This window comes from Aquarana catesbeiana, linkage group LG06, assembly GCF_042186555.1.
Source record: "Aquarana catesbeiana isolate 2022-GZ linkage group LG06, ASM4218655v1, whole genome shotgun sequence".
Lineage (NCBI taxonomy): Eukaryota > Metazoa > Chordata > Amphibia > Anura > Ranidae > Aquarana > Aquarana catesbeiana.
The window spans coordinates 403,631,161-403,656,515 of NC_133329.1; the positions used below are offsets into that span (position 1 = coordinate 403,631,161).

Genomic DNA, 25,355 nt, shown 5'->3' on the forward strand with positions numbered 1-25,355 from the left:
CACAATGAATGGAAACTTTTAGCACACAAAACATTCTGGAAGCACCTGCTAATTACGATCATTGGCTGAAAAGGAACTCCAGATCTTGGTACAAACCATGTAGATACACAAGGCCCAAAACAGATTGTTCTTCACCAGACTGGTTTTCTTTCTATAAGGACAGGTCTAAGGCTGAAAATAAACTCTGTGTCTTGGTACAAACCATATTGTTACATAAGGGCCCAAGCAGAAGGTTCTTCAACAAACTGGCTTTCTTTATTTCTATAAGCAGGCTGCAGGTGGGGCTTAACACTCCCGGTGGGGACACTGCAAAACCACAATCAGCTGAATTCAGCATTGGGGTGGCTTTCCAAACTTAGAAGCGAGCCGGACAACTTGCATAGTTACCACCTTGCAATCCATGGCCATGCTTCTCACACTACTGCACTATGGACAGAACATTGGTTAGAGGGGACCTCTCCTCAGGTAAGCAGCATTTCTGAGCCGGTACCGCGGAGCTTGCACCAGTCTCCCATCTTCCTTTCCCCTGGGGCACAAATAAGCCCCTATTTACACGGTCTGACCTGAAGGGGGCAGTAGCCTTCTTGAAAAGAGTGGGAAAACCTGACCAGCAGTATTATTCCTTCCTACTCAGGGGCCACCGGTTGAACAGGTCAACCCAGGATACAACACGATAAACCTACACTGTAGCAACTGGTGCTTACAAATTAATTCAGTTGAAATAACCAGACCCAAGATATAGAACACAATGCATAGAAAATTTTAGCACACAACATTCTGGAAGCACCTGCTTACAATGTCTAATTATGATCATTGGCTGAAAAGGAACTCCAGATCTTGGTACAAACCATGTAGATACATAAGGCCCAAAACAGACTGTTCTTCACAAAATTGCTTTTCTTTCTATAAGGACAGGTCTAACGCAGATTGTTGGCTGAAAATAAGCTCTGTTTCATGGTACAAACCATGTTGATACATAAGGGCCCAAGCAGAATGTTCTTCGCCAAACCGGCTTTCTTTATTTCTATAAGCAGGCTGTAGGTCGGGCTTAACGCTCCCGGTGGGGACATTGCAAAACCATGATCATCTGAATTCAGCATTGAGACGGCTTCCCAAACTTAGAAGCGAGCCGGACAACTTGCACAGTTAACACCTTGCAATCCATGGCCATACTTCTTATGCTGTTGACACTACTGCACTACGGACAGATAATTGGTTAGACGGCACCTATACTCAGGTGCGCAGCATTTCTGAGTCAGCATCGCAGAGCTTGTACCAGTCTCCCATCTTCCTTTCCTTTGGGGCACAAGCCTCTATTTATTTGGTTTGACCTGAAGGGAGTGGTAGCTTTCCTGAAAAGAGTGGGAAAACCTGACCAGCAGTATTAACCCTTCCTACTCAGGGGCCACCAGTTGAACAGGTCAACCCAGGACACAACACAATAAACCAACACTGTAGCAACTGGTTCTTATAAATGAATTCAGTTGAAATAACCAGACCCAAGACATAGAACACGGTAGGAGGAAATATCTAATGTGGATTGTTGGCTAAAAAGGAACTTGAGATCTTGGTACAAACCCTTCCTACTTAGGGACCACCAGTTCAACAGGCCAACCCAGGACACAACACAATATACCTACACTGTAGCAACTGGTTCTTACAAATTAATTTGGTTGAAATAGCCAGACCCAAGACATAGAACACAATGGATGGAAGCTTTTAGCACACAAAACATTCTGGAAGCACCTGCTTACAAGATCTAATTACAATTGTTGGCTGAAAAGGAACTCCAGATTGTGGTACAAACCATGTAGATACATAAGGCCCAAAGCAGATTATTCTTCACCAAACTGGATTTCTTTCTATAAGAACAGGTCTAATGCTGATCGTTGGCTGAAAATAAACTCTGTCTCTTGGTACAAACCATGTTTACATAAAGGCCAAGCAAAATGTTCTTCACCACACTGGCTTTCTTTATTCTTTATCCGCTCCCGGTGGGGACATTGCAAAACCACGATCATCTGAATTCAGCATTGGGGCGGCTTTCCAAACTTAGAAGCGAGCACAGTTAACACCTTGCAATCCATGGCCATACTTCTTACAGTGTTGACACTACTGCACTACAGACAGAACATTGGTTAGAGGGCACCTCTCCTCAGGTGTGCAGCATTTCTGAGCCGGAAACGCGGAGCTTGTACCAGTCTCCCATCCTCCTTTCCCTTGGGCACAAATAAGCTCCTATCCTGAAAAGAGTGGGAAAACCTGACCAGCAGTATTAACCCTTCCTACTCAGGGACCACCAGTTCAACAGGTCAACCCAGGACACAACGCAATAAACCTACACTGTAGCAACTGGTTCTTATAAATTAATTCAGTTGAAATAACCAGACCCAAGACATTGAACACGGTGGAAAGAAATATCTAATGTGGATCTAAAAAGGAACTCCAGATCTTGGTACAAACCATGTAGATACATAAGGCCCAAAGCAGATTGTTCTTCACCACGCTGGCCTTCTCTCTTTTTCGAAAAGTTTTTGCTCCAGAAATTAAAACTTTGTGCCTTGCACCATAAAGAAAAACCGTAGAGAGATCAAAATCAATGGTCGGATTTTATTCCTAACGCATTTTATGTCTTCGCTATGGAAATTAACTAAGACCCATACACGTTTCACAGTATAATTTTTATACTCTGGATAATATTGGTAAGCGGATTTGTAATGCAGCCGGCGTCATTAATATTTTGTTTATAGCAATAAATTTCTAATTAAATCGCGCGCCATAGCAAAGCCCACCGAAAAAGATTATGGCTGCAGTTAAATTATATCTCGGGGGCGTTTTGATGGTCGATAAAACTGAAAGGGAAATAACTGGCATTATTGCTATTTATTAGGCAATTAGAATTATTGCACAACAGTGAAATTGTGCTGCAAACGCTGAACTCCGATTGGAGCTTAATTAGTCATTTTGGCTGTTTTGGAGATACAATTATATGGATTGGCTTTGACAATAGCATATTTATTGCGGCCCAACAAATTAGAACGTTTGGGAATTCGGCGGAGATATATTACTTGCTAATTACTTTTAGAACAAGACTAATCCGACTACAAAAAAAAAAAAAAAAAGGAGGATTTTTTAATTTATTTTTTTCCTTCTAAGCAGCATTTGTCAAAATGTTTTCTCACCTTTTTTAGCACCAACAAAAAACTTGTTCTCACCGTGTAAATCTGTCTAACATATGGCGGAGCGATAGGGATAGCCTGTAATACCAACCGGCTTTTTCACACGTCACTGTGCAATAAAGAACAAAAAGATGTTTGGAACTTTATAGTGCATTAAATTAATAACATAGCCACACACTCTCCAGATTGTGTTTGCGCTTTTGACTTTTTACAAGCGCCATAAAAGGCATAAAATCGCTAAGTTTTTATCTTGAATTGCCAGTGACCTTTGCGTATTTCTGCAGCATAAAAATAATAATTTTTTTTTTTTTTTTTTTTTTACTCTTCAAGCTATTATAGAAAGCAGAAAATGGTTGCGGTACGAGGGTACATATATTGCCATTTTAAGTACGGAAGGAAAACTTTAGATAAAAAAAAAAAAAAAAAATTATTTTAGGCTATTCGTATAGTAAGCAAAAATTGCTATATAGGTTTTAAAGGAAGAGATGAAGGTTGAGACTGCGGATCTCCCTTTTAACCACTTGCCGACCGACACCTGTACATATACGTCGGCACTTTGAAGGTGGATATCTCGGTAACGGCAGCAGCTGCTGTCACAACCGAGGAATCCATCTCTTCAGGAGCCGGTCGTGTTTACGATAACGGTGGTCTCTGCGACGGATTCGCCACAAAATCAGCGTTATCGGTGGAGGGAGAGGTGCCACCCCTCTCCCGCCGCTCTCCCGCGCCCTCCGCCGCTTACCAGAGCCCTCGGCAGTGGCGGAGGCGATCGGGACTTGTCCGTGGCCGGGTATGGAGACGAGTGAGGGGAAGATGGCCCCTCACTCCATACCATAGCAGGGCGGAAGCGACGTCATAACGTCACTTCCGCCCATACGTCTTAAAGGGACATTTTTTCAAAGTCATTTTTTTCAAATGACATTTTTTTTTTTTTTATTATTGCATTTTAGTCCAAATATGAGATCTGAGGACTTTTTGACCCCCCCAGATCTCATATTTAAGAGGACCTGTTATGCTTTTTTTTATTACAAGGGATGTTTACATTCCTTGTAATAGGAATAAAAGTGACCCAATTTTTTTTTTTTTTTTAAAACAGTGAAAAAATAAATAAAATCAAGTAAAATAAATAAGAATTTTTTTTTTTCTTTAAAGCGCCACGTCCCGTCAAGCTCACGCGCAGAAGAGAACGCATACGTGAGTAGCGCCCGCATATGGAAATGGTGGTCAAGCCACACATGTGAGGTATCGCCGCAATCGTTAGAGTGAGAGCAATAATTCTAGCCCTAGACCTCCTCTGTAACTCAAAACATGCAACCTGTAGAATTTTTTAACCTATGGAGATTTTTAAGGGTAAAAGTTTGACGCCATTCCACGAGCGGGCGCAATTTTGAAGCCTGACATGTTGGGTAACAATTTACTTGGCGTAATATTATCTTTCACAATCTAAAAAAAAAATTGGGCTAACTTTACCGTTGTTTTATTTTTTTATTCAAAAAAGTGAAGTGGTCGGCAAGCGGTTGACTGGTAATTGCGTGGTCATGCAACACTTTCTGTTATAAAACATATCCATTAAAAAAAATGTAAAAAAAAAATCCAATTTCTTTGCAATGTATTTTGCAACATGTCTTTGGCAAAAAAAAAAAAAAAAAAAATCCCAATCATTGTACATTAATTGGTTTGTGTGAAAGTTCTAGCATCTACAAACTATGGTGTATACATACTGGAATTTATGCAGCTAAAAACTCTATACTGGTAATGGCAGCGATCAACGACTTATAGAGGGACTGTGATAAGGTGGCAACTAAGAATGAGCTGAACACCCCCGGTTCGGTTCGCACCAGAACTTGCGAACAGACAAAAAATTTGTGCAAACATGTCAGCACCGTTAAAGTCTATGGGACACGACCGTAAAAAATCTAAAGTGCTAATTTTAGAGGCTTATATGCAAGCTATTGTCATAAAAAGGGTTTGGGGACCCGGGTACTGCCCCAGGGGACATGTATCAATGCAAAAAAAAAGTTTTTAAAACAATAGTTTTTTTAGGAGCAGTGATTTTAAGAATGCTTAAAGTGAAACAATAAAAATGAAATATTCCTTTAAATATCGTGCCTGGGGGTCCCCTTATTCTGCCAGTAAAGTAGCGCATCTTTCCCATGTTTAGAAAAGTACTGCAGCAAAATGAAATTTTGTAAAATAAAAAATGTCATTTAAAATTGCTCACGGCTATAATGTATTGCCAGATCCCAGCAATATACAGTACATAAAAAATCATTTAAAAAAACAGCGTGGGTTGTTGGGCGCAGGAACGGTCCCTGCTGTTAAATATTATTTTAGAGGCTGCTTGCCATCTTTTAGTGGCCTGTGAGTGTCTGCCTCTCCTTGGAGGCCTTCCGGATATGATGGGTATTTTTTTTTTTTAACACTGTACTACACTGTATTGTATACTGTGTACACCGCCTGCACTGTATTAGAAACTGTACACCGCCGAATGCACTGTATATATAGGCTACGCTGAATGCAGAGTATATATATATATATACACACACACACATACTAGTCTGACTGTGTATACAGTATATATATATATATATATATATATATATATATATATATATATATATATATATATATATATATATATCAAATACCCTGCCTGTACTGACTGAATGTAGAGTGTACACTGTATATATAGGCTACGCTGAAAGCAGAGTATACTAGTACTAGTCTGACTGTATATATATATATATATATATATATATATATCAAATACTATCTCCGTCCACTATAACACACTATATGGGCACTGTGTAAGCAGCCTTATAAAGTATGGGGCGTGGACTTAATCCCCCTGAGCCATGATTGGCCAAAGGCACCCTGCCTTTGGCCAGTCATGGCTCTCGCTGAGGAGCGTGCTGTGATTGGCCAAAGCATGCAGGTCAGGTGGATGCTTTGGCCAATCATCATACAGCAATGCACTGCGGTCTCGCAGTGCATTATGGGGCGCTCGAATTTACTGCGAACGCCCAATAAAATTTGCTGTTCTGCGAACAGGTGAACACCCGATGTTCGAGTTGAACTTATGTTCGACTCGAGCTCGAAGCTCATCCCTAGTGGCAAGCAATCTGCCGCTAACCGACACTGGCTGGGAGGGACACTACCTCACTAACTGACCAGTGTTGCTAGTGCCCACCAATACAATGATCAGATATAAGACTGTACACTGCACTAATTACACTGGCTTGGAAGGGTTTAACATCTAGGGGCAAACAAGGGGCTAACTGTGTACCTAACAATGTGTAACATGTGCTGCTTTTTCCCACAGATCTGGCTATTTTTTTCTCCCTGCTTTTCAGGGAGAAGAAACAGCCAGATTGCTATTCTGTGTACACAAAGTTCTGTGTGTTTGTAAACATAGGACTCTATGCTGTGGTTGGACACAGCCGATCAGCAGGTTTCAGCCAAAGTAATTGGCTGAAACATGCTGACAAACTTGTGCTGTGTCCGGTCATTAGACATGTGCAATTAGTTTTGTTCCGAATTAGCTTTTAACAAATTTTTCGACAAATTCGTTAATTTGCAAATATCCGAATTAACGTTTAAGGAATTTTTCAGAATATTCGTAAATTTGAATATTCAAAAATTCGTAAATTTCGAAAATTCTAAATTCGAAAATCTGAAAACCCAAAAATTTGAAAATCTGAAATAATAACTAACTAATAATAACGTAACTATTAAATGATAGGTATTGGAATTTCCTTTCAAATTTGACTGTTAGTGAACGTAACGAATACAAATTTATCAGACATTACAAATTATCCGAAATAACAAACGCCGTATCTAAACGAATGGAATGTAATGAATTAATAATAATAAATAACAATAATAATAATAAAAACTTTTTATTATTATTATTTATTATTAATTCATTCCGTTCCATTTGTTTAGATGCGGCATTCGTTATTTCGGATAATTCGTAACGTCGGATAAATTCGTATTCATTATGTTCACTAACAGTTAGCCAAATTTGAAAGGAAATTCCAATACCTATAATTTAATAGTTAGTTAGCTATCCTTTAGAATTTTTGGATTTTCTTCAACGCGCCATGACTTATTTTTTTTTTTGAATTTATGAATTTTCGAATTTACGAATTTTCGAATTTACGAATTGTGATTATAACGAATGACCCGAAAAATGAAAAAAAAAAAAACTAACAAATTTTTCGGTAATGCACATGTCTACCAGTCACAACACAGGTCAGCAGGGGACGCAGGTATGCGAACCTCTAACCCAGAAGAAAACTGGCAAACGTCCCACACTCCACTTGAGTGCTTTCGTCATATACCTCTTCCTCCCAGTCTGAATATAGATATCAGATATTCCAAATGCTAACAACCAGAAAACAAGAAAACACTCGTTTGGTTGCTGAACATGGATTGTTTATTAGAACAAGAATACAATCTTATATACAGTAGAAGAGGAGGTTCCCCCTCCTGCTCATATTACTCTAACAATACACCTGTAACCAGAAACCTTATTAACATGAGCTAGTTATCTAATCAGATATGACCTTTCGGGGTAGACTTGCCGTCTCCTCACTGAACTTACAATACACATAAGTATAAACACATCCCCCAATAGTTTGCTAGGAGACAAAGGTGTGTTAACCACTTCAGCCCCGGAAGAATTTACCCTCTTCCTGACCAGAGCAGTTTTTGCAATTCGGCACTGTGTCACTTTAACTGACAATTGCGCGGTTGTGCGACGTTGCACCTGAACAAAATTGAGCACAATAAACTATTGGGTAAAAGACCCGGGCTTTCCAGATCTCATTTATCAGCATTTCTTTCACATACATCTGTCCACTGAGTCCCAAGCTGGCAGAGACCATCATGGCCTCCTTAATAATGACCTTTTGCATTACATAACAGAATATCTTCCTAAATGCTTGTAGCTCCTGTGACAGACCTAGCCAGGACAGAGGCTGTTGGAGAGGACTGAACACAAGCCTCTTGCCTTTTGATTATGGGCCCTGGATTTTCAATGGAACAATACTCTTTGTGAGGTGAATTAGAAATCCAGTCTGAACTGTACTAATCGGACTCAGTCGTGTATATATGTATATATTGTATGTTGTTTGATTCTGTTGGGGACTCTTTGCTGTGGTCATTTGGGATGTGTGTCCCTGTAGAGGGAGGGGGGATTCCTCCAGCAGCCCCCTGCTGTTATAACTGATTCATACTGTTGGGACACATACTGTGAGGAGATTCTGGTGTCATCAACTCCACTCACCTAGTGATGTCCAGTTCATGAACGAATCGTTCTTTTAAATTGATTCTTTTCAGTGAACTGGATGAATCGATTCATCTGACTGAACTGATCCGTTTGAAACAGTTCACTAGTAAGGATGAGCTCTGGCGTGTTCGCATGCTGCACGTGCAGAGCCCGCCAGGAAGTCGGCAGGGTGCAGCGCTAATCACAGGCAGTGAGACATTTCCCGATCTCTGCAGCCGCACATCGAGAAATGTCTCACTGCTTGTGATTAGCGCCGTGCCGACTTCCTGGCGGGCTCGGCACGTGCAGCATGCGAACACGGCGGAGCTCATCCTTATTCACTAGTATGCACTCAATACATAACAGAGCAGGCCTGGTAATATGATCCTAGAGTGAGAGAGCTCCGCCCCTCCCTGCGACCAATCAGTCGGCTCACAGCACACTGACACTCAGAACTGTTTTAAGTTTGTATCCAGTTCTTGAGTCAGGAGTACCCAGTACACCGAGTTAAAGAATCATAGGAGTTACTGAGTCAAAGAATCATATGAGTTGTTAGAACACAGTACACTGAAAGAATCGTGAGTCACCACCAGTACTAGCAATGTTAACTGTGAAGTTGGCCCATCAGAATGCAGTTCACATGCACAAAAACCTGCTTTTCATTTAGGCTCCGTTTCCACTTGTGCAACTTGTCCTGCGACTTGGGACTGCAAAGTTGCTTGACAAGTCGTACCCCATGATTTCCAATGAGTACCGTTCATAGCTGTGCGACTTCAAATTACAGCGACTTCAAAGTACTCCCTGCACTACTTTGGTCCCACTTTGATGCAACTTGAGGTCCATAGACCTCCAGAATACACAGGCATTGCTTTAAGTCGCATCAAAATTGCGGCAGAATCATGCAACTTTCAGGCTGCATTAACTTGAAAAGCCTGAAAGTCTTTTTTGCCGCGATTTTGCAGCGACTTGAAGCAATGTAATCTGGAGGTCTATGGACCTCAAGTCACATCAAAGTGGGACCAAAGTAGTGCAGGGACTACTTTGAAGTCGCTGTGATTTGAAGTCGCACAGATATGAACGGTACTCATTGGAAATCATGGGGTATGACTTGTCAAGCAACTTTGCAGTCCCAAGTCGCAGGACAAGTTGCACAAGTGGAAACGGAGCCTAAATGAAAAGCAGGTTTTTGTGCATGTGAACTGCATTCTGATGGGCCAACTTCACAGTTAACATTGCTAACCATCAGATTTGTGGAAACCTAGGCTCAGGGCCGGTTTACACTGCTGCGTGGTGCAAAATCGCATGTGATTTGCACCGCACTGCAGTGCAAATCACATGCGATGTCCGTGCAATGCGATTTCAGCCATACAGATAGTATGGCTGAAATCATATCGCATTCGGGCTAAACTCGCACAGGACCCTTTTTATGGTCCGCACCAGAATCGGATCGCATGGGTATTCACACCCATGCGATCCGATTCATGTCCGAACTGACACTTCGCAGTGCGACATGCGAGCTGAAATGGGGGTGTCGTTAACATTGTATGACACTCCCCAGCAGTTTGCATATGTCAGTGTGAACTGCAGTGCGAGTCGGCTGCGATGCGGGAACACGCAGTGGAATCGCAGGGTTCCCGCATCACAAAAGTGTGAACCCAGCCTAACACAGCTGTTTGTGTGTCACCAAAATTCATGACGCCGGTTAATCTGACTAAAATAGGCTTGTGCTCTGTGCCAATTAACTAAATCAAAGTAAACGTCCCCAGGACCTGCCAACCTTCTGTGTTAATCAGTCTTCTGATTCCAATCATTTTATATAGTTGAGTCAGAGCTTTGGTTCACTTGCTTGTCAGCAGACTCAACAAGTGAACCAAAGAATCGATTCATTGAATCGGTTCATTTCAGTGAGTAGTTCGAAATGAACCGATTCACTTTAAAGATCCGGACTTCCCATTGCTGCACTCACCTGTCTGATGTCAGCTATAATGTGTTTAATGTAAATGAGTTTAGTCTGGCTTACCACAGGTTCTAAGGGTATTCAACTCATTGTTGTTTGTTCTAATTAACCCTGTGTTGAAGTTTATGGTAATGTGTGTTGAATAGTCAATGAGCTGATCACATTGTCCTCTATACAATGTAGGAGACTGGCCGACACCTATTGGATCTTCTGCTATTGTGAGAAAATGTCCTGTGGTTGTACTTATGATAATTAACTCTGTTACTGTGTGAAGCTCAGTGCCCACAAGTCTGTGTCCTACAGGTCATGTCTCTGAGTCATCTAGTCTGGGTAAAAGGATTAGTTAATTAGCTCATGTTAATTAGGTTAGGTTTTAGTCATTCTGCTGTGTATATATTTGTGTGAGATCTCAAATAAAGAGTCAGTCCATGTTAGCAACAAGCAGGTGTCGCCTTGTTTTGTGCTCAGAGAGATTGGAATATCTGATATCTGTATCCAGACTACAAGGAAGTGGTATACTGACGGAAGCACTCAAGTGGAGTGTGGGACGTTCCGTGACATTGGTGGCAAGCAGAGGGAAAGCTTCCTGCAGTCTGGGAAATCTAAACCTCCACCTGGATCCAAGATCAGGATAGCAGACTTCAGTCACCCCAGCGGAGATATGGACCTGGCATCAGAGTTCCCGGGGCTGCTGCGGATCATCCTTTCAACATACACCAGGACTGTGTCTGAGGATAAATACCTGGAGCTCAGGCAGCAGATTCGGGTGGAGCTCTGGATTGGAGCCCTCCAGCTCGCTGGTACAAAAAAATGGCAAGTGCTTTCCAACCCAAGAGCAATGAGCCAGTGACCAACGGGCATTGCGGATGGCATTCCTGGGAGAGCGGCCCCAGGAGCAATGGGTGACTGAGTTGGACAGGCTGGTCCAGCAGGAGATAGAGCTGGACAATAGTTATCGGGCTCTCAGATGCCATGGTCCATAGTCAGTAGGCAAGAGGCTAACAGTCCCCTCCAAAAGCCTCTGTCCCGGGTTAGTCTGTCACATACATGTATATTGGTATATGGTATATTTACTGTGAGCGGGTCAGCAAGTGGTTAAATACTTTTAACCGTTTGTCTACTAAGGTATGTTTATAAATGGTATGGTAGACAAGTAGTTAAATCAAGCTCATGGCTGCTGGTGCAGCTGTTGTCGGCTGTCCCTCCTCTACACTGATGCTGGAGGTGGAAGCTGGTCATGTGACCCGACCGGAGCGACTTCAGAATAGGTGACTACAGACATCTTTCCTTTTACAGGGTGGATAGAATAGGCTTAGAATGGGGGTGGGAGTAGATTTAAGCTTAGTTTTGTCTTGCCTTCCACTTTAATCGTTCAGTATATAATGAGTTTCCCTTTAAATAACCGTAATACAATAACATATCAGCTTTTCTTCACTTTGAGTTTCTCCACATTGCGTCCCATTGGGGGGGATTCATCTTTCCAATATTTTGCCCTGTACAGACAGCTATTTGTCTTGACTAGAAAACTGTCTTCGTAATCTGATTTGCATTCTGCTCTCAATTTTAATGTGCCGTTAAGTAAAGAAATGAGCCAAGTTTTGATTTTTTTCTTTTCCAAAGTTCAGCTTTGGAGGAATTCCAGTATCTGGGAAGCCCGGCGCCTTTCTGAAGCGGAATTTTCACGGCTGCATCGAGAACCTGTACTACAACGGAGTCAACGTTATCGACCTGGCCAAGAGACGCAAACCTCAGATCTACATTGTGGTAAGAGAGGCTTTGATGTTGAGTGTTGTGTCCTTTACTTCTTGAATTGTGTTTCTTTTAGGTCATTTACAAATTTGTGCCAGGTAGGATAAAAAATTATAACCTGAGATTTTATTGGATTGGGATGTGCGCAGGATGTGTTCCAAAACCCTGGAGAAATTAAGAACAGAAAATCTTTTTTAAATTCTGAATGCTAATTTTTATTGTTTCACTCCCTATGAAGTATGAATTCAAGGCGTTGCTTCAAAGATTTGCTTGCTGCAAATGTAGGCAGAAGTTAAAGAGTTAAATCGGTGCTAAACCGACTTAACAGTCTCAAAAAACAGTTACATTCCCAGCATGTTCCAGGAATGCTAACTGTCACACTGGCTTGTGCTCTCAACCAAACTGTCAAGCCATCAAATGGCTGTTGATCACATCACGTACCATGGCAGTTGAAGATCAAAGAGAGGCCAAGATGGCAGCTTCCTTGGCTAAAAACGATAGGAGGGTTTTGTGCCACTTTAACTGTTTTGCTGCTGTGGTGCCCTTCCCTTTGTAGGTTTGGGTCTCTTCTTCCTTTTGTCAGAGGCTACATGTACAGAGTTAGTTGGGAAAAGTTGATAAAGTTGTGAACTAAGGATGTAGTCACTACCAGGAGATCACTTTCCCGCTGTGGGCACCCATAATAGGGATGAATGGACGTGGAATCTATTTTGGGACTTTTATTCTGGGGATGTTCCGCCCTGGAAGAGGTAATCATGGCACTGCAGCAGCCCTGCGTGTTGGTGGAAAGTGAGAACTTTGGTGTTACCTTTTGAAGCCAATATCTGGAACTATCATTAAAATGGGCTAGATGGTCTTCTAGTAAGGCTTTCCACGAGATTTTTGGAGGTCAGGTATTAATGTTGGGTGAGAAGTTCTGGCTCACAACTGGTGTTCTAATTCATCCAAAAGGCATTTAGTAGGGTTGAGATCAGATTTCTGTGCAGGACACTCACGTTCCTTCACAACAAACCCATCCAACTATGTCTTTATTAAGCTGGCTCTACTCTTCTGGGAAGGCTTCCAACAAAATTTTGGAGTACCTCTGTGGGAATTTGTGTCCAATCAGCCAATAGAACATTTTTTTTAGGTCAGGTACTGTTGTTGGATGAGAAGACCTGGCTCACCATCGGAGTTCCAAGTCAAAGGGTGGTTAGTAGGGTTGAGGTCAGGGCTCTTTGCAGCACAAGTTCCTCCACACCAAACCCATTAAACTATGTCTTTTTGAAGCTGACTTTACTCTTCTAGGAAGCTTTCCCACAAAAAGTTCATCTGTGGAAATGTGTGTCCAATCAGCCAAAAGAACATTTGTGAGGTCAGGTGCCACTGTTGGATGAGAAGACCTGGTTCACCATCGGCATTCCAATTCATCCCAAAGCTGTTCAGTAGGGTTGAGGCCAGGGCTCTGTGCAGGACACGTGGTCAATCCATGTCTTTATGTCATGTTCGAGCAGAAAAGGGTCTTCACCAATCTGTTGGAACAGCACAATTGTCTAGAATTAACAGTACCTTTAACTGTAAATGCCTGAAGTCAATTGTTTGGAGGGGTGTATACGTTTGGCCACATAGGAGTTGAGTTACTAAAACTGGAGCACTCAGAATCCGGTGAACTTGTACATGGTAGCCAATCAGCTTCTAACTTCAGCTTATTTAATTAAGCTTTGGCAAAAAAATAAATAAAAGCTGATTGGTTTCTCTACAAGGCTGTACCAGATTTTGCACTCTCCAGTTTTATTAAAACAATCCCATTGTTTATTTACTAAAAACCTTTTTTGATGTATGTTGTAACAATTTTACTTACTTACTTTCTCTTAAATATGCTTCATCTATAGATGTATATGGATGTCTACATTCAGAAGTCACTATATTAGGCATACCTGTCTTGCACAGAGTGAGCCTGAATACTTCTCAAGCAGGTGCTGGCAACATTTCTCTGGGGGGTTCTATTTAGAATGATTTGGTAGCCTTATGCTCTTGTTGCACATTTGTGGGCCACAAATTCATTCTGCAAATCTCAAATTCCATCTTCTCTTAAAATTTCTGGATTGAATAGAGATGTTCCAAGCTCACCATTGTCGTGCCGCGTTGGAAAATGAGCTATGTTTTCCAATCCGCAGTCATCCACTTTTAACAATCCAGTGCCCGCCTAAAGCCTATTTTTTCCTATTCTTAGCAGACAGAAGAGGCGAATACCCACTTTAAGGTTCCTTCACAACACTGTTGAAAAGAGTGGTTATTGGAGTAGCTGTGGACTTCCTTCTTGATTTCCTCCAGATTCCTCCTCTTGAGTTCCTCCAGATGTTGCCAAAGGCTTCCTTGAGCTGTGACTAATTGACCACCTGTTTGATGGTGCCTGCATAATTCCAGGGCCAATGCCACATGGCAGAGCCAGCTACTTGACACCAAAAGTCTTTTTAGCTGTCTTTAAGGGTACCATTCTGACCACCACTGTGAGTGTTTTCACTGGCGAGCCCGAGAAACGACCCAACAGTGCAGCCGGCTGGTCACAGAGGCAATGAGAGACTAGATTGTCTCGGATTGCCTGTATGACCTTGGAGGACCGGAGCGACATCATGACGTCACTTCCGGTCTAGGGCAAAAGTAAACTATTTTTTTTTTTTAAAGCAAAAGATCAAATCAACTTGGGTACACTCGAGCCTGCCCATACATTGTTAGAATCTCTGCCAGTCCCTGCTGAACCGGCCGAGATTTGAACTGTCTAAGGACAGCTTAAAGTGGTTTTAAACCCACGAAAAAAAACAAAAATACCCGCAAGTCAAAGGCATAATGAGCTAGTATGCATAGCATAGGGAAAGTAAAAAACCTCAAGGATGGGATTTTAAAGGCAATTATGAAAAAGTAAAAAGTATATAATGAAGAAAATTATATATATAAAAAAATGTATTGATACCAAATGCGAATCATAGAAACAAAATTCCTATGGGAACAAACCACAAGAAAAACACATGTACATGCATAGAGAATAGTACATAATTGTAGACAGAGGTGGTAGAATCCTACTACATAGGCATGAACCATCCAAGCGGGTAGCCTAGAAGGTAAGTAGTGGAAAGGTCCAACACGTTTAGAAAAAGTGCATAAATTATAATTTTAATCAGGGACTGTTACCACCTCTGAAATATAGAATATAATATAAATACATTGAAGAACAAAATTACATTTTGCCATTGAAAAAATTGATTACAGTGTATAATAAACACCTATCAATACAAAAAATATATACAATGGACATATCTAATCAAATAAATTGGTCTGGAGAAAGAATTCCCTCAACACCCAGAACTCATCCTGAAGGTTTGTACACGCCTTTCATCATACAAAAGGGCCGTGGGGTATAAAACCAGACAAGGGCATCAAAAAGAAGAGATCCAATAATTGTCCCAATCGTTATAAAAGGAGAACCTGGAATCAGAGTTTTGATATCAATTAGAAAGTGCATAGCATACTAGCTCATTATGAAATACTCACCTTGGATCGAAGCCCCCGCAGCGGTCCTGACACACTGCCCTGCCCAGCAAAATGTCTTCCGGAGTTATTTCTGGGTATCGCGGGCTCCGGCGCTGTGATTGGCCGGGGCCGCGATGATGTCACTCCCGCGCATGTGCTTATTTTAGGCTTACCTGTACTGAAAAGTGGTCTGTAAGGGTTTACAACCACTTTAAGCCCAGTATCATTTCCCGATCAGATCGGCGTCCTCGGCATCAGGCTCGCTCATCATCGCGGTCTAATTGATGAATAAGTATCTTTGCATTATCAATTATAATCCCGTATCCAGAGCCGTTATGAATGATTGGGTTTTGAGCATTAAGTTACGGCGGCGTGGCGTCATAACGTAGAGTAATATTGGATGTATGCATTATTATCATCAGTCAATGTAATCCTGCTGGTGTAATTAGGAACGAGGAAACGTTTTCCGCAGAATGATATCCTCAATATCAGAGATAGCGCACATCTGATAGCTCATCATCTCCAGACCATTAAATACAACAGCTGAGAATAACTCACGGTAACAAATGTCTGATCACACTGCAGAGACGGCACGTCGCCGGTCTGTGAACGGAGATCTCCGTCTGCAAGCCGAAGAGTTATATCCAGTCCTGGCGACCTTCCTCTGTGACAATATTCCGTATTATACCTCCAGCCTCCGGAAAGATTGTGAGAGTATTATTCTCCGATGCTATTATTATAGCCGTCGCTGGAGCTGGTGGTTTATTACCATCTCCAAAGGTGAATCGTTGGTACAAGTAATGGCTAAGCACTGTATTCTGATTCTTTTTTTTTTCCTTTTTGATCAAGAATTTTTTATTTGAAAAGATCAAGGTTCTTCAGTTTTTCCATAGTTTCCTTTACAGAGGAAAAAAACAAGTACAGAACAAAACAAAGTGACTTATGCTGGCCTACACATGTGGGAGGCTACCAGGAAAAAATCTAGGAGGTTTCTCCATCCATGCTACATAGAAGGGGTGAGCCAAACATTTCAGGTCTTGCTGGTCTAGCACCCTCCTAAAATAGGTTGCTAGAGAGGTTTCAGGTATATTTAGTCTTTTTGTGCCTTCTCTATGAACATGGAAGCGGTGTGTGTTTAGTTTTGGCTCTCACTGGCTGCAGGCTCAACTATTTCTCTCTGCCTTCTAGTAGGTTCTAGAATGTAGGGGGCTGGAAGAGGCAGACCCACAGCCCCCCTATATATATATGCATGCGGTCTCAGCCAATCCCTGGGTAGGTCAAGTGCCCAGTAGGTGGCTGATGAGGGCATAAATAGTATAAGGCCTGCAGGAAAACTGTTCTCATCCAGGAGGAGAAGATCCCAGCCTGAAGGGCTGCTGCCCTTTTGGGCAGAATAGCTGAAGTTGCAAGAGTTCATAGAGGTCCCGGCTCATTTGGAGCTTTGGGGCTTGAAGTCTGCAGCAGTTCACAAACATCCAAGCTCAATGGGAGCTGGGGGGGGAGGGGGACTATTTTCTGGAAGCAGTTGGAGCTAATTCAAGGGGTTGAGGGTAGGTACACTGAGGAACTGGCCTGGAGATTCATAGAAGAAGTGGTGGCTGATCGCTGTATATTTGTAATTACACAGTTGCCCAGTTTATTAAACACATACTGTATAAATTACCAGTATATTTATTAAAGTGGTTCCAAAGGTAGAAGGTTTTTTTTTACCTTAATGCATTCTATGCATTAAGATTAAAAAACCTTCTGTGTGCAGCAGCCCCCCCCCCCCTTAATAGATTCTTGAGCCCCATCGCGATCCAGCGATGTGCACGAGAACCTCAGCTCTCCAGGGACTCCCCCTCCTCATTGGCTGAGGCAGCAGTCAATCACAGCCAGTGAGCCAATAAGGAGAGAGAGGAGGCAGGGCCGAGCCACGGGAGCAAGCCTGCTCGGGTGCCCCCAGAGGAAGCTGCTTGTTCTGGGGGAACTTGGAAGGAGGGAGGGGCCAGGAGTCCTGGGAAGGAGGGAGGGGCCAGGAGTGTCGGGAAGGAGGGAGGGGCCAGGAGTGCGGGCAGGGGACCTGAGAAGAGGAGGATCGGGGCTGCTCTGTGCAAAACTATTACAGACAGCAGGTAAGTATAACATGTTTGTTATTTTTAATTTTTTTCAAAGCCAAGCCTTTAATATCACTTTAAATAGCTTTACACATGTAATGGCACAAATATTGCTTGATTTACTAAGGAAGTCAAGAGTATTCACTTAGCAAACTTTATGCTGTAAACCTGTGTTCACTTCCATCATCCAATCACATGCAAAGATTTTTTCTTTATTCCCTAGCACATGATTGGGTATTCAGAGTGAACCTTTACCTTGATCACTAACCGCCAAGAAAATTCTTGATTCTGCTGGTAAACCAATCCCTTTGCTTGACTGAAAGTGGACCCGTATGTAAACCAATGAGATTGAATTAATCAATTCCGGACATGTCATAATATACAACAATAGTATACAATTTTTGAAAAGCTCCACCTTTTATCAATAATAAACTGTCCTCGATCTCCAGTTCGGTGACTTTGGGCCGAGATGATGTCATCAGTCTGCTGCAGGCAGGAGTAAGTATTTTCTTAGTTTCCCCTCCCCCGGGGACTTTGCCTTGATGATGGCTTCTGATTAAAGCTACACGCCGAAACGCGTAAGTCCTGTGTTATTTTGTACTACACCTGGATTAATAAACGTATTCATTGCGAAAGGCGGAGCAGCTGGCTTTCTTTTAGGCTCCATTCACACCTGAGCGATTTTTTTTTTTTAGCTTTTTTTTTTTTTAGTTGAGCATTTTTGGAGCAACACTATTCATTTTAATGGGCCTCCCTTCGCTCTAAAAATGCTCCAAATGAAGCTCATGTATCAAACCTTGGCACAGAGCCAGGAGCGCTTGCGTTGGCGATTTTTGTGGCGATTGCAAAATCGCCCCACGTTTGGGGTGCCTTTAAGAAATAATGTCTAATGCGTTCCGCATTTTGCCACCATCCTGGAATCGCGGGCAGAATCGCAGTGATTTCACCTGCAATCCAGAACGCTTAGGTGTGAATGGAGCCTTACCCGTATGCTAGGCTGACATGGCATCATCAGTCAGAAAGCTGTTATCCTTAATTGTGCAAAGTGAAATACAACCATAAAAACAATGCGTTTTGGATACTCATGACTTGATTAACCACTTGCCGACCGGCTCACACCAATATACATGGGCAAAGTGGCACGGGTGTGCAAAACGACGTACCCGTACGTCACTGCGACTAGCAGCCGCGCACACAACGCCGGCGGGAGTGTGGCGCAGATCCCGTGGATTCGATGTCCGCCAGTAGCCCGCGATTGTGGCACGGAGAGGCAGAACGGGGAAATGCCTATGTGAACAAGTCATTTTCCTGTTCTGCCTAGCAACATGACTGGGATCTACTGCTCTCAGTGATCTCTGTCATGTTCTAGTGAGCCCATCCCCCCTACAGGGAACACACTTAACCCCTTTGATCGCCCCCTAGTGTTAATTCCTTCCTTGCCAGTGACACTTACACAGTAATCAGTGCATTTTAATAGCACTGATCGCTGTATAAATGACAATGGTCCCAAAATAGTGTCAAGAGTGTCCGATCTGTCCATCGCAATGTCGCAGTCATGGTAAAAATCGCAAATCTCCGCCATTACTAAGAAAAAAAAATTTATAATAAAAATGCCAAAAAACGATCCCCTATTTTGTAGACACTATAACTTTTGAGCAAACCAGTCAATATACGCTTATTGCGATTTTTTTAACCAAAAATATGTAGAAGAATACATATCGGCCTAAACTGAGGAAGACATTTTTTTTATATATATTTTTTGGGGGATATTTATTATAGCAAAAAGTTTAAAAAAATTGCTTTTTTTTTCAAAATTGTCTCTCTTTATTTGTTTATAGCACAAAAAATAAAAACCGCAGAGGTGATCAAATACCACCAAAATAAAGCTCTATTTGTGGGGAAAAAAGGACGCAAATTTTGTTTGGGTATAGTGTCACACGACCGCGCAATTGTCAGTTAAATCGACGCAGTGCCGTATCGCAAAAAAGGGCCTTGTCAGGAAGGGGGTAAATCCTTCAGGGGCTGAAGTGGTTAAAACCTGATCGTCCGAAATGTGTTTACTAATCAAGCATGATCCGTGCTGGGTTAGCCGCAGTGGAGGGCAGGGGAGACATTGAAGGTTTAATAGGCTGCTGATATCTCAATGAAAAGGACCTGTCATCTGCTGTTGTTATCATGTATGGGACTGGCTTGTTAGCTCCTTATGTAATAGCAATAAAGATAAATGAAGAAAAAAAAAAAAGGAAGTGTTAAAATAATTAAATCATAATAAAAAAAAAAAAAAAATATGTTGACATGTTTGGTATCTATTTACTCAATGTAATCTTATCTTTTTTATTCTACCAAAAAATTGGGTATAATATTGTGTTTCTGTGTACCAAAATTATTTTATTGTATTTTATTTGTTTGTTTGGTAAGCAGTGCAAATATTGTTTGATATAAATAAATTGCAGCTGCCACCATTTGATTCTACAAGGCCTCTGCTTTCAGGAAATATATAATTGTTTGGGGAGGTGGTAAAAGTAATTTTTTTTCTAGCAAAAAAAAATGTTGATTTTAATGATGATTATTTTTAATGTGTGCGAAAAATTTAAAATCGAGTGGAAACATTTGTTGCATTTTGTTGCAATATCCTTTTTTTTTTTTTTCTTTTAGGGGAATATCACCTTTTCCTGCTCTGAACCCCACATCATTCCCATCACCTTTACCAGCCCCAGCGCCAGCTATCTGCTCCTGCCCGGCACGCCACAGCTGGACGATCTGGCGGTCAGTTTTCAGTTCCGGACGTGGAACAGCGACAGTCTTCTTTTGTCCACCAAGCTGTCCGGAGATTCCGGGTACCTCCTCCTCCAGCTGTATTCTGGGAGGTTGCTGCTGATGATTCAGGAGAAGCTACCCAACATACTTCCGATAACCGCAGGTAACGTTTTACGAACCCACTTTGACGTTTCTGACATCTGGCCTTCCCTTGGACAGATTTACAGGCTCCTCTCCTGTCTCCTCTGAATTTCACTGCACACTGTGAGCATCTCACAGTGTTCATCAGAAGCTACAGCAAGTCAGATAGAGCTTTATTTCCTGAAGATGTCCAGCATCATCAAGCCCCCCCCCCCAAATCTGACTGTCCCTGGCCTGCAGATAAATTAGTATGGATGGATCTCCTTTTAACTATAGCACCACATCCCTGATATATCAGTTTGGGGTGGATAATCCATTGAAGAGAAACTTCAGTTCATTTTTTTTAGCATGTGTAATATCCATGCAGGGGCATAACTAGAAATAGTAGGGCCCCATAGCAAAATGTTGTATGGGGCCCCCCTGCAAACATCCCCCCCCCACAGCTGCCCTAGTGTCAATGCAGCGTGACCTGTGCCCAATGCAGCGTGACCTGTGCCCAATACAGCGTGACCTGTGCCCAATGCAGCGTGACCTGTGCCCCATACAGCGTGACCTATGCCCAATGCAGCGTGACCTGTGCCCCATACAGCGTGACCTGTGCCCAATGCAGCGTGACCTGTGCCCAATGCAGCGTGACCTGTGCCCCATACAGCGTGACCTGTGCCCCATACAGCGTGACCTGTGCTCCATACAGCGTGACCTGTGCCCAATGCAGCGTGACCTGTGCCCAATGCAGCGTGACCTGTGCCCCATGCAGCGTGACCTGTGCCCCATGCAGCGTGACCTGTGCCCAATGCAGCGTGACCTGTGCCCCATGCAGCGTGACCTGTGCCCAATGCAGCGTGACCTGTGCCCAATGCAGCGTGACCTGTGCCCTATACAGCGTGACCTGTGCCCCATACAGTGTGACCTGTGCCCCATACAGCATGACCTGTGCCCCATACAGCGTGACCTGTGCCCAATGCAGCGTGATCTGTGCTCAATACAGCGTTGCCTGTGCTCAATACAGCCTGGTTTGCCTGTGCCCCATACAGCCTCACCTGTGCAGAGGAAGAGGCAAGCCACCCGGATCAGCAGAGAGCGGGATTGCCCGATGTAATAGCTTTCATTTGAATTTCCCGTCTTCCTCTTTCATAGCCCCACCTCTTGGCCTGACGACTTTGATGACACGTCCTGCATTGGATTGCCGTTCTGTCTATCAAAGGCGCCGGGCCAAGAGGTGGAGCTATGTGACGTGAGCCCCGGGAACACTGGAAGTTCTAATGAAAGCTATTACATCGGGCAATTCAGCTCTCTGCTGATCCGGTGGCTTGCCTCTTCCTCTGCACAGGTGAGGCTGTATGGGGCACAGGCAGACCAGGCTGTATTGGGCACAGGCAACGCTGTATTGGGCACAGGTCACGCTGCATTGGGCACAGGTCACAGCTTGCCTCTTCCTCTCCTCTCTCTTCCCCTGGCTGGGAGACTGTGCCGGCGGTGCTCTCATCCTCACTGGGCCCCACTTGGCTGCGGGCCCCATAGCGCCCGCATGGGTCGCTATGGTGGTAGTTACGCCCCTGTATCCATGTATCTGTGTTTGTATTTTTTATTTAGTAGAAGGCTTTGACCCTAAGCGGCTGGTTCATCTCCTGAGGAAGCCCATTTCAGGGTGAAACATGTTGGGATCCACTAATATAACGCTATGAAATAAAGACTACAGTATAAGAATTGGGTCATATTATATCTGTTTTAATATAAATACATTATTTTATTTTACTGTCCAAATAAATGCTGACGTTTTAAAGAATTAATTGTCCAATCAATGTGTTGCACCTGAAAAGTCCCACTGAAATCCGCTTCTGTTCTTCATATACAGGTACATCTCATAAAATTAAAATCATCATCAAAAAGTAAATTTATTTCAGTAATTCAATTCAAAAGTTGAAATTCATATATTTTATATAAATGCGTTACACACAGAGTCATATATTTTAAGCATTTCTTTCTTTTAATTGTGATGATTATGGCTTACAGCGAGTGACGCCCCAAAATTCAGTATCTCAGAAAATTAGAATATTATATACTGTAAGACCAAAAAAAATGTATTTTTAATACAGAAATGTTGGCTTAGTGAAAAGTTTGTCCATGTACAGTATAGTATGCATTCAATACTTGGTTGGGGCTGCTTTTGCATGAATTACTTGGCATGGCATGGAGGCAATCAGCCTGCGGCACTGCTGAGGTGTTATGGAAGCCCAGGTTGCTTTGATAGCGGCCTTCAGCTCATCTGCATTATCGGCTCTGGTGTCTCTCATCTTCTTCTTGACAATACCCCACAGATTCTCTATGGGGTTTAGGTCAGGCGAGTTTGCTGGCCAATCAAGCACAGTAACACCATCATCATTAAACCAGGTATTGGTACTTTTGGCAGTGTGGGCAGGTGCCAAGTCCTGCTGGAAAATTAAATCAGCATCTCCATAAAGCTGGTCAGCAGAGAGAAGCATGAAGTGCTCTAGAAGTTTCCTGGTAGAGGGCTGCGCTGACTTTGGACTTGATAAAATACAGTAGACCAACACCAGCAGATGACATGGCTCCCCAGATCATCACTGACTGTGGAAACTTCACACTGAACCTCATGCAACTTGGATTCTGTGCCAATCAAGCACAGTGATATCATGATCATTAAACCAGGTATTGGTACTTTTGGCAGTGTGGGCAGGTGCCAAGTCCTGCTGGAAAATGAAATCGGCATCTCCATGAAGCTGGTCAGCAGAGGGAAGCATGAAGTGCTCTAGAATTTCCTGCTAGAGGGCTGTGCTGACTTTGGACTTGATAAAACACAATGGACCAACACCAGCAGATGACACGGCTCCCCAATTCATCACTGACTGGGGAAAATGTTTCATTTCATTTGGAAATCAAGGTCCCAGAGTCTGGAGGAGGAGTGGAGAGGCACAGAATCGAAGTTGCACGAGGTCCAGTCTGAAGTTTCCACCGTCAGTGATGATTTGGGGAGCCGCATCTGCTGGTGTTGGTCTACTATGTTTTATCAATTCCAAAGTCAGCGGAGATCTCTACCAGGAAATTCTAGAGCACTTCTTGCTTCCCTCTGCTGATCAGCTTTATGGAGATGCTGATTTCATTTTCCAGCAGGACTTGGCACCCGCCCACACTGCCAAAAATACCAATGCCCAGTTTAATGATGATGGTGTTACTGTGCTTGACTGGCCAGCAAACTCGCCTGACCTAAAACGCCATAGAGAATCTGTGGGGTATTGTCAAGAGGAAGATTAGAGACACCAGACCCAACAATGCAGACGAGCTGAAGGCCGCTATCAAAGCAACCTGGGCTTCCATAACACCTCAGCAGTGCTCCAGACTAATCCCCTCCATGCCACGCCGCATTGATGCCGTATTTCATGCAAAAGGAGCCCCGACCAAGTATTGAGTGCATACAATACTGTACATGGACAGACTTCTCACTAAGCCAACATTTCTGTATTAAAAATCCCTTTTTTTATTGGTCCTTAGTAATATTCAAATTTTCTAAGATACTGAATTTTGGGTTTTCACTCGCTGTAAGCCATAATCATCAAAAGTAACCACTTGCCGACCAGCCGCCACAGTTTTACTGAATGGCAGAATGGCACGGCTGGGCGAAGCGACGTTATGTTACGCCGCTTCGCCCTGTGACCACTAGGGGCGCGCGCACTCGCTGCATGCCCCCCGGGCTGATGCGAGTGCCTAGCGGTCACGATCACTGCCGTGCTCCCACGATCGCCGCTGAGACACGGAGGACCGGGATCACACAGTTTCCGGTTCTCTGAGGGGAGAAGTGACATACAGAGTATGAACAGCGGTCTGTCATCTCCCCTACACAGTCCCCTCCCCCCTTTAGTTAGAAACACAAACAGGGAACACAGTTAACCCCTTGATCGCCCCCCCTAGTGTTAACCCCTTCCCTGCCAGTGACATTTTTACAGTAATCAATGCATGGTCCCAAAAATGTGTCAAAATTGTCTGATGTGTCCGCCATATTGTCGCAGTCCTGATAAAAATTGCAGATCGCTGCCATTACTAATAAAAAAAAAAAATTAATAATAAAAATGCCAAAAAACTATCCCCTATTTTGTAGACGCTATAACTTTTGCGCAAACCAATCAATAAACGCTTATTGCAATTTTTTTTTACCAAAAATATGTAGAAGAATACACATCAGCCTAAACTGAGGAAAAAAAAATCATTTTTTTAATATATTTTTGCGGGATATTTATTATAACAAAAAGTAAAAAATATTGTGTTTTTTTCAAAGTGGTCGCTCTTTTTTTGTTTATAACGCAAAAAATAAAAACCGCAGAGGTGATCATATACCACCAAAAGAAAGCTCTATTGGTGGGAAAAAAAAGACGTCACTTTTGCTTTGGCTACAACGTCGCACGACTGCGCAATCGTCAGTTAAAGCGACGCAGTGCCGAATCGCAAAAAGTGCTCTGGCCCGGAAGGGGGTAAAATCTTCCGGGGCTGAAGCGGGTAAAAGAAAGAAATGCTTGAAATATATCACTCTGTGTGTAACGCATCTATATAAAAATATACGAGTTTCACTTTTTGAATTGAATTACTGAAATAAAATAACTGTTTGATGATATTCTAATTTATGAGATACACCTGTATTAAAAGGATGTAGCGCGATAGGTAAATGGTGATCCGTCCAAAGTGAT

General features: G+C 42.8%; 1 protein-coding gene across 2 annotated transcripts in view; it reads left to right on the top strand.

Moving 5' to 3' along the window:
- LOC141147244 (contactin-associated protein-like 5) overlaps positions 1-25,355 on the top strand; it is a 514,695-nt gene that overhangs the window by 275,123 nt on the left and 214,217 nt on the right. For both annotated transcript variants that reach the window (XM_073634437.1, XM_073634436.1), the window contains exons 7-8: positions 12,029-12,172; positions 20,416-20,680. In XM_073634437.1, coding sequence (XP_073490538.1) covers positions 12,029-12,172; positions 20,416-20,680 — 409 coding nt within the window. The remainder of the gene's footprint in view (positions 1-12,028; positions 12,173-20,415; positions 20,681-25,355) is intronic.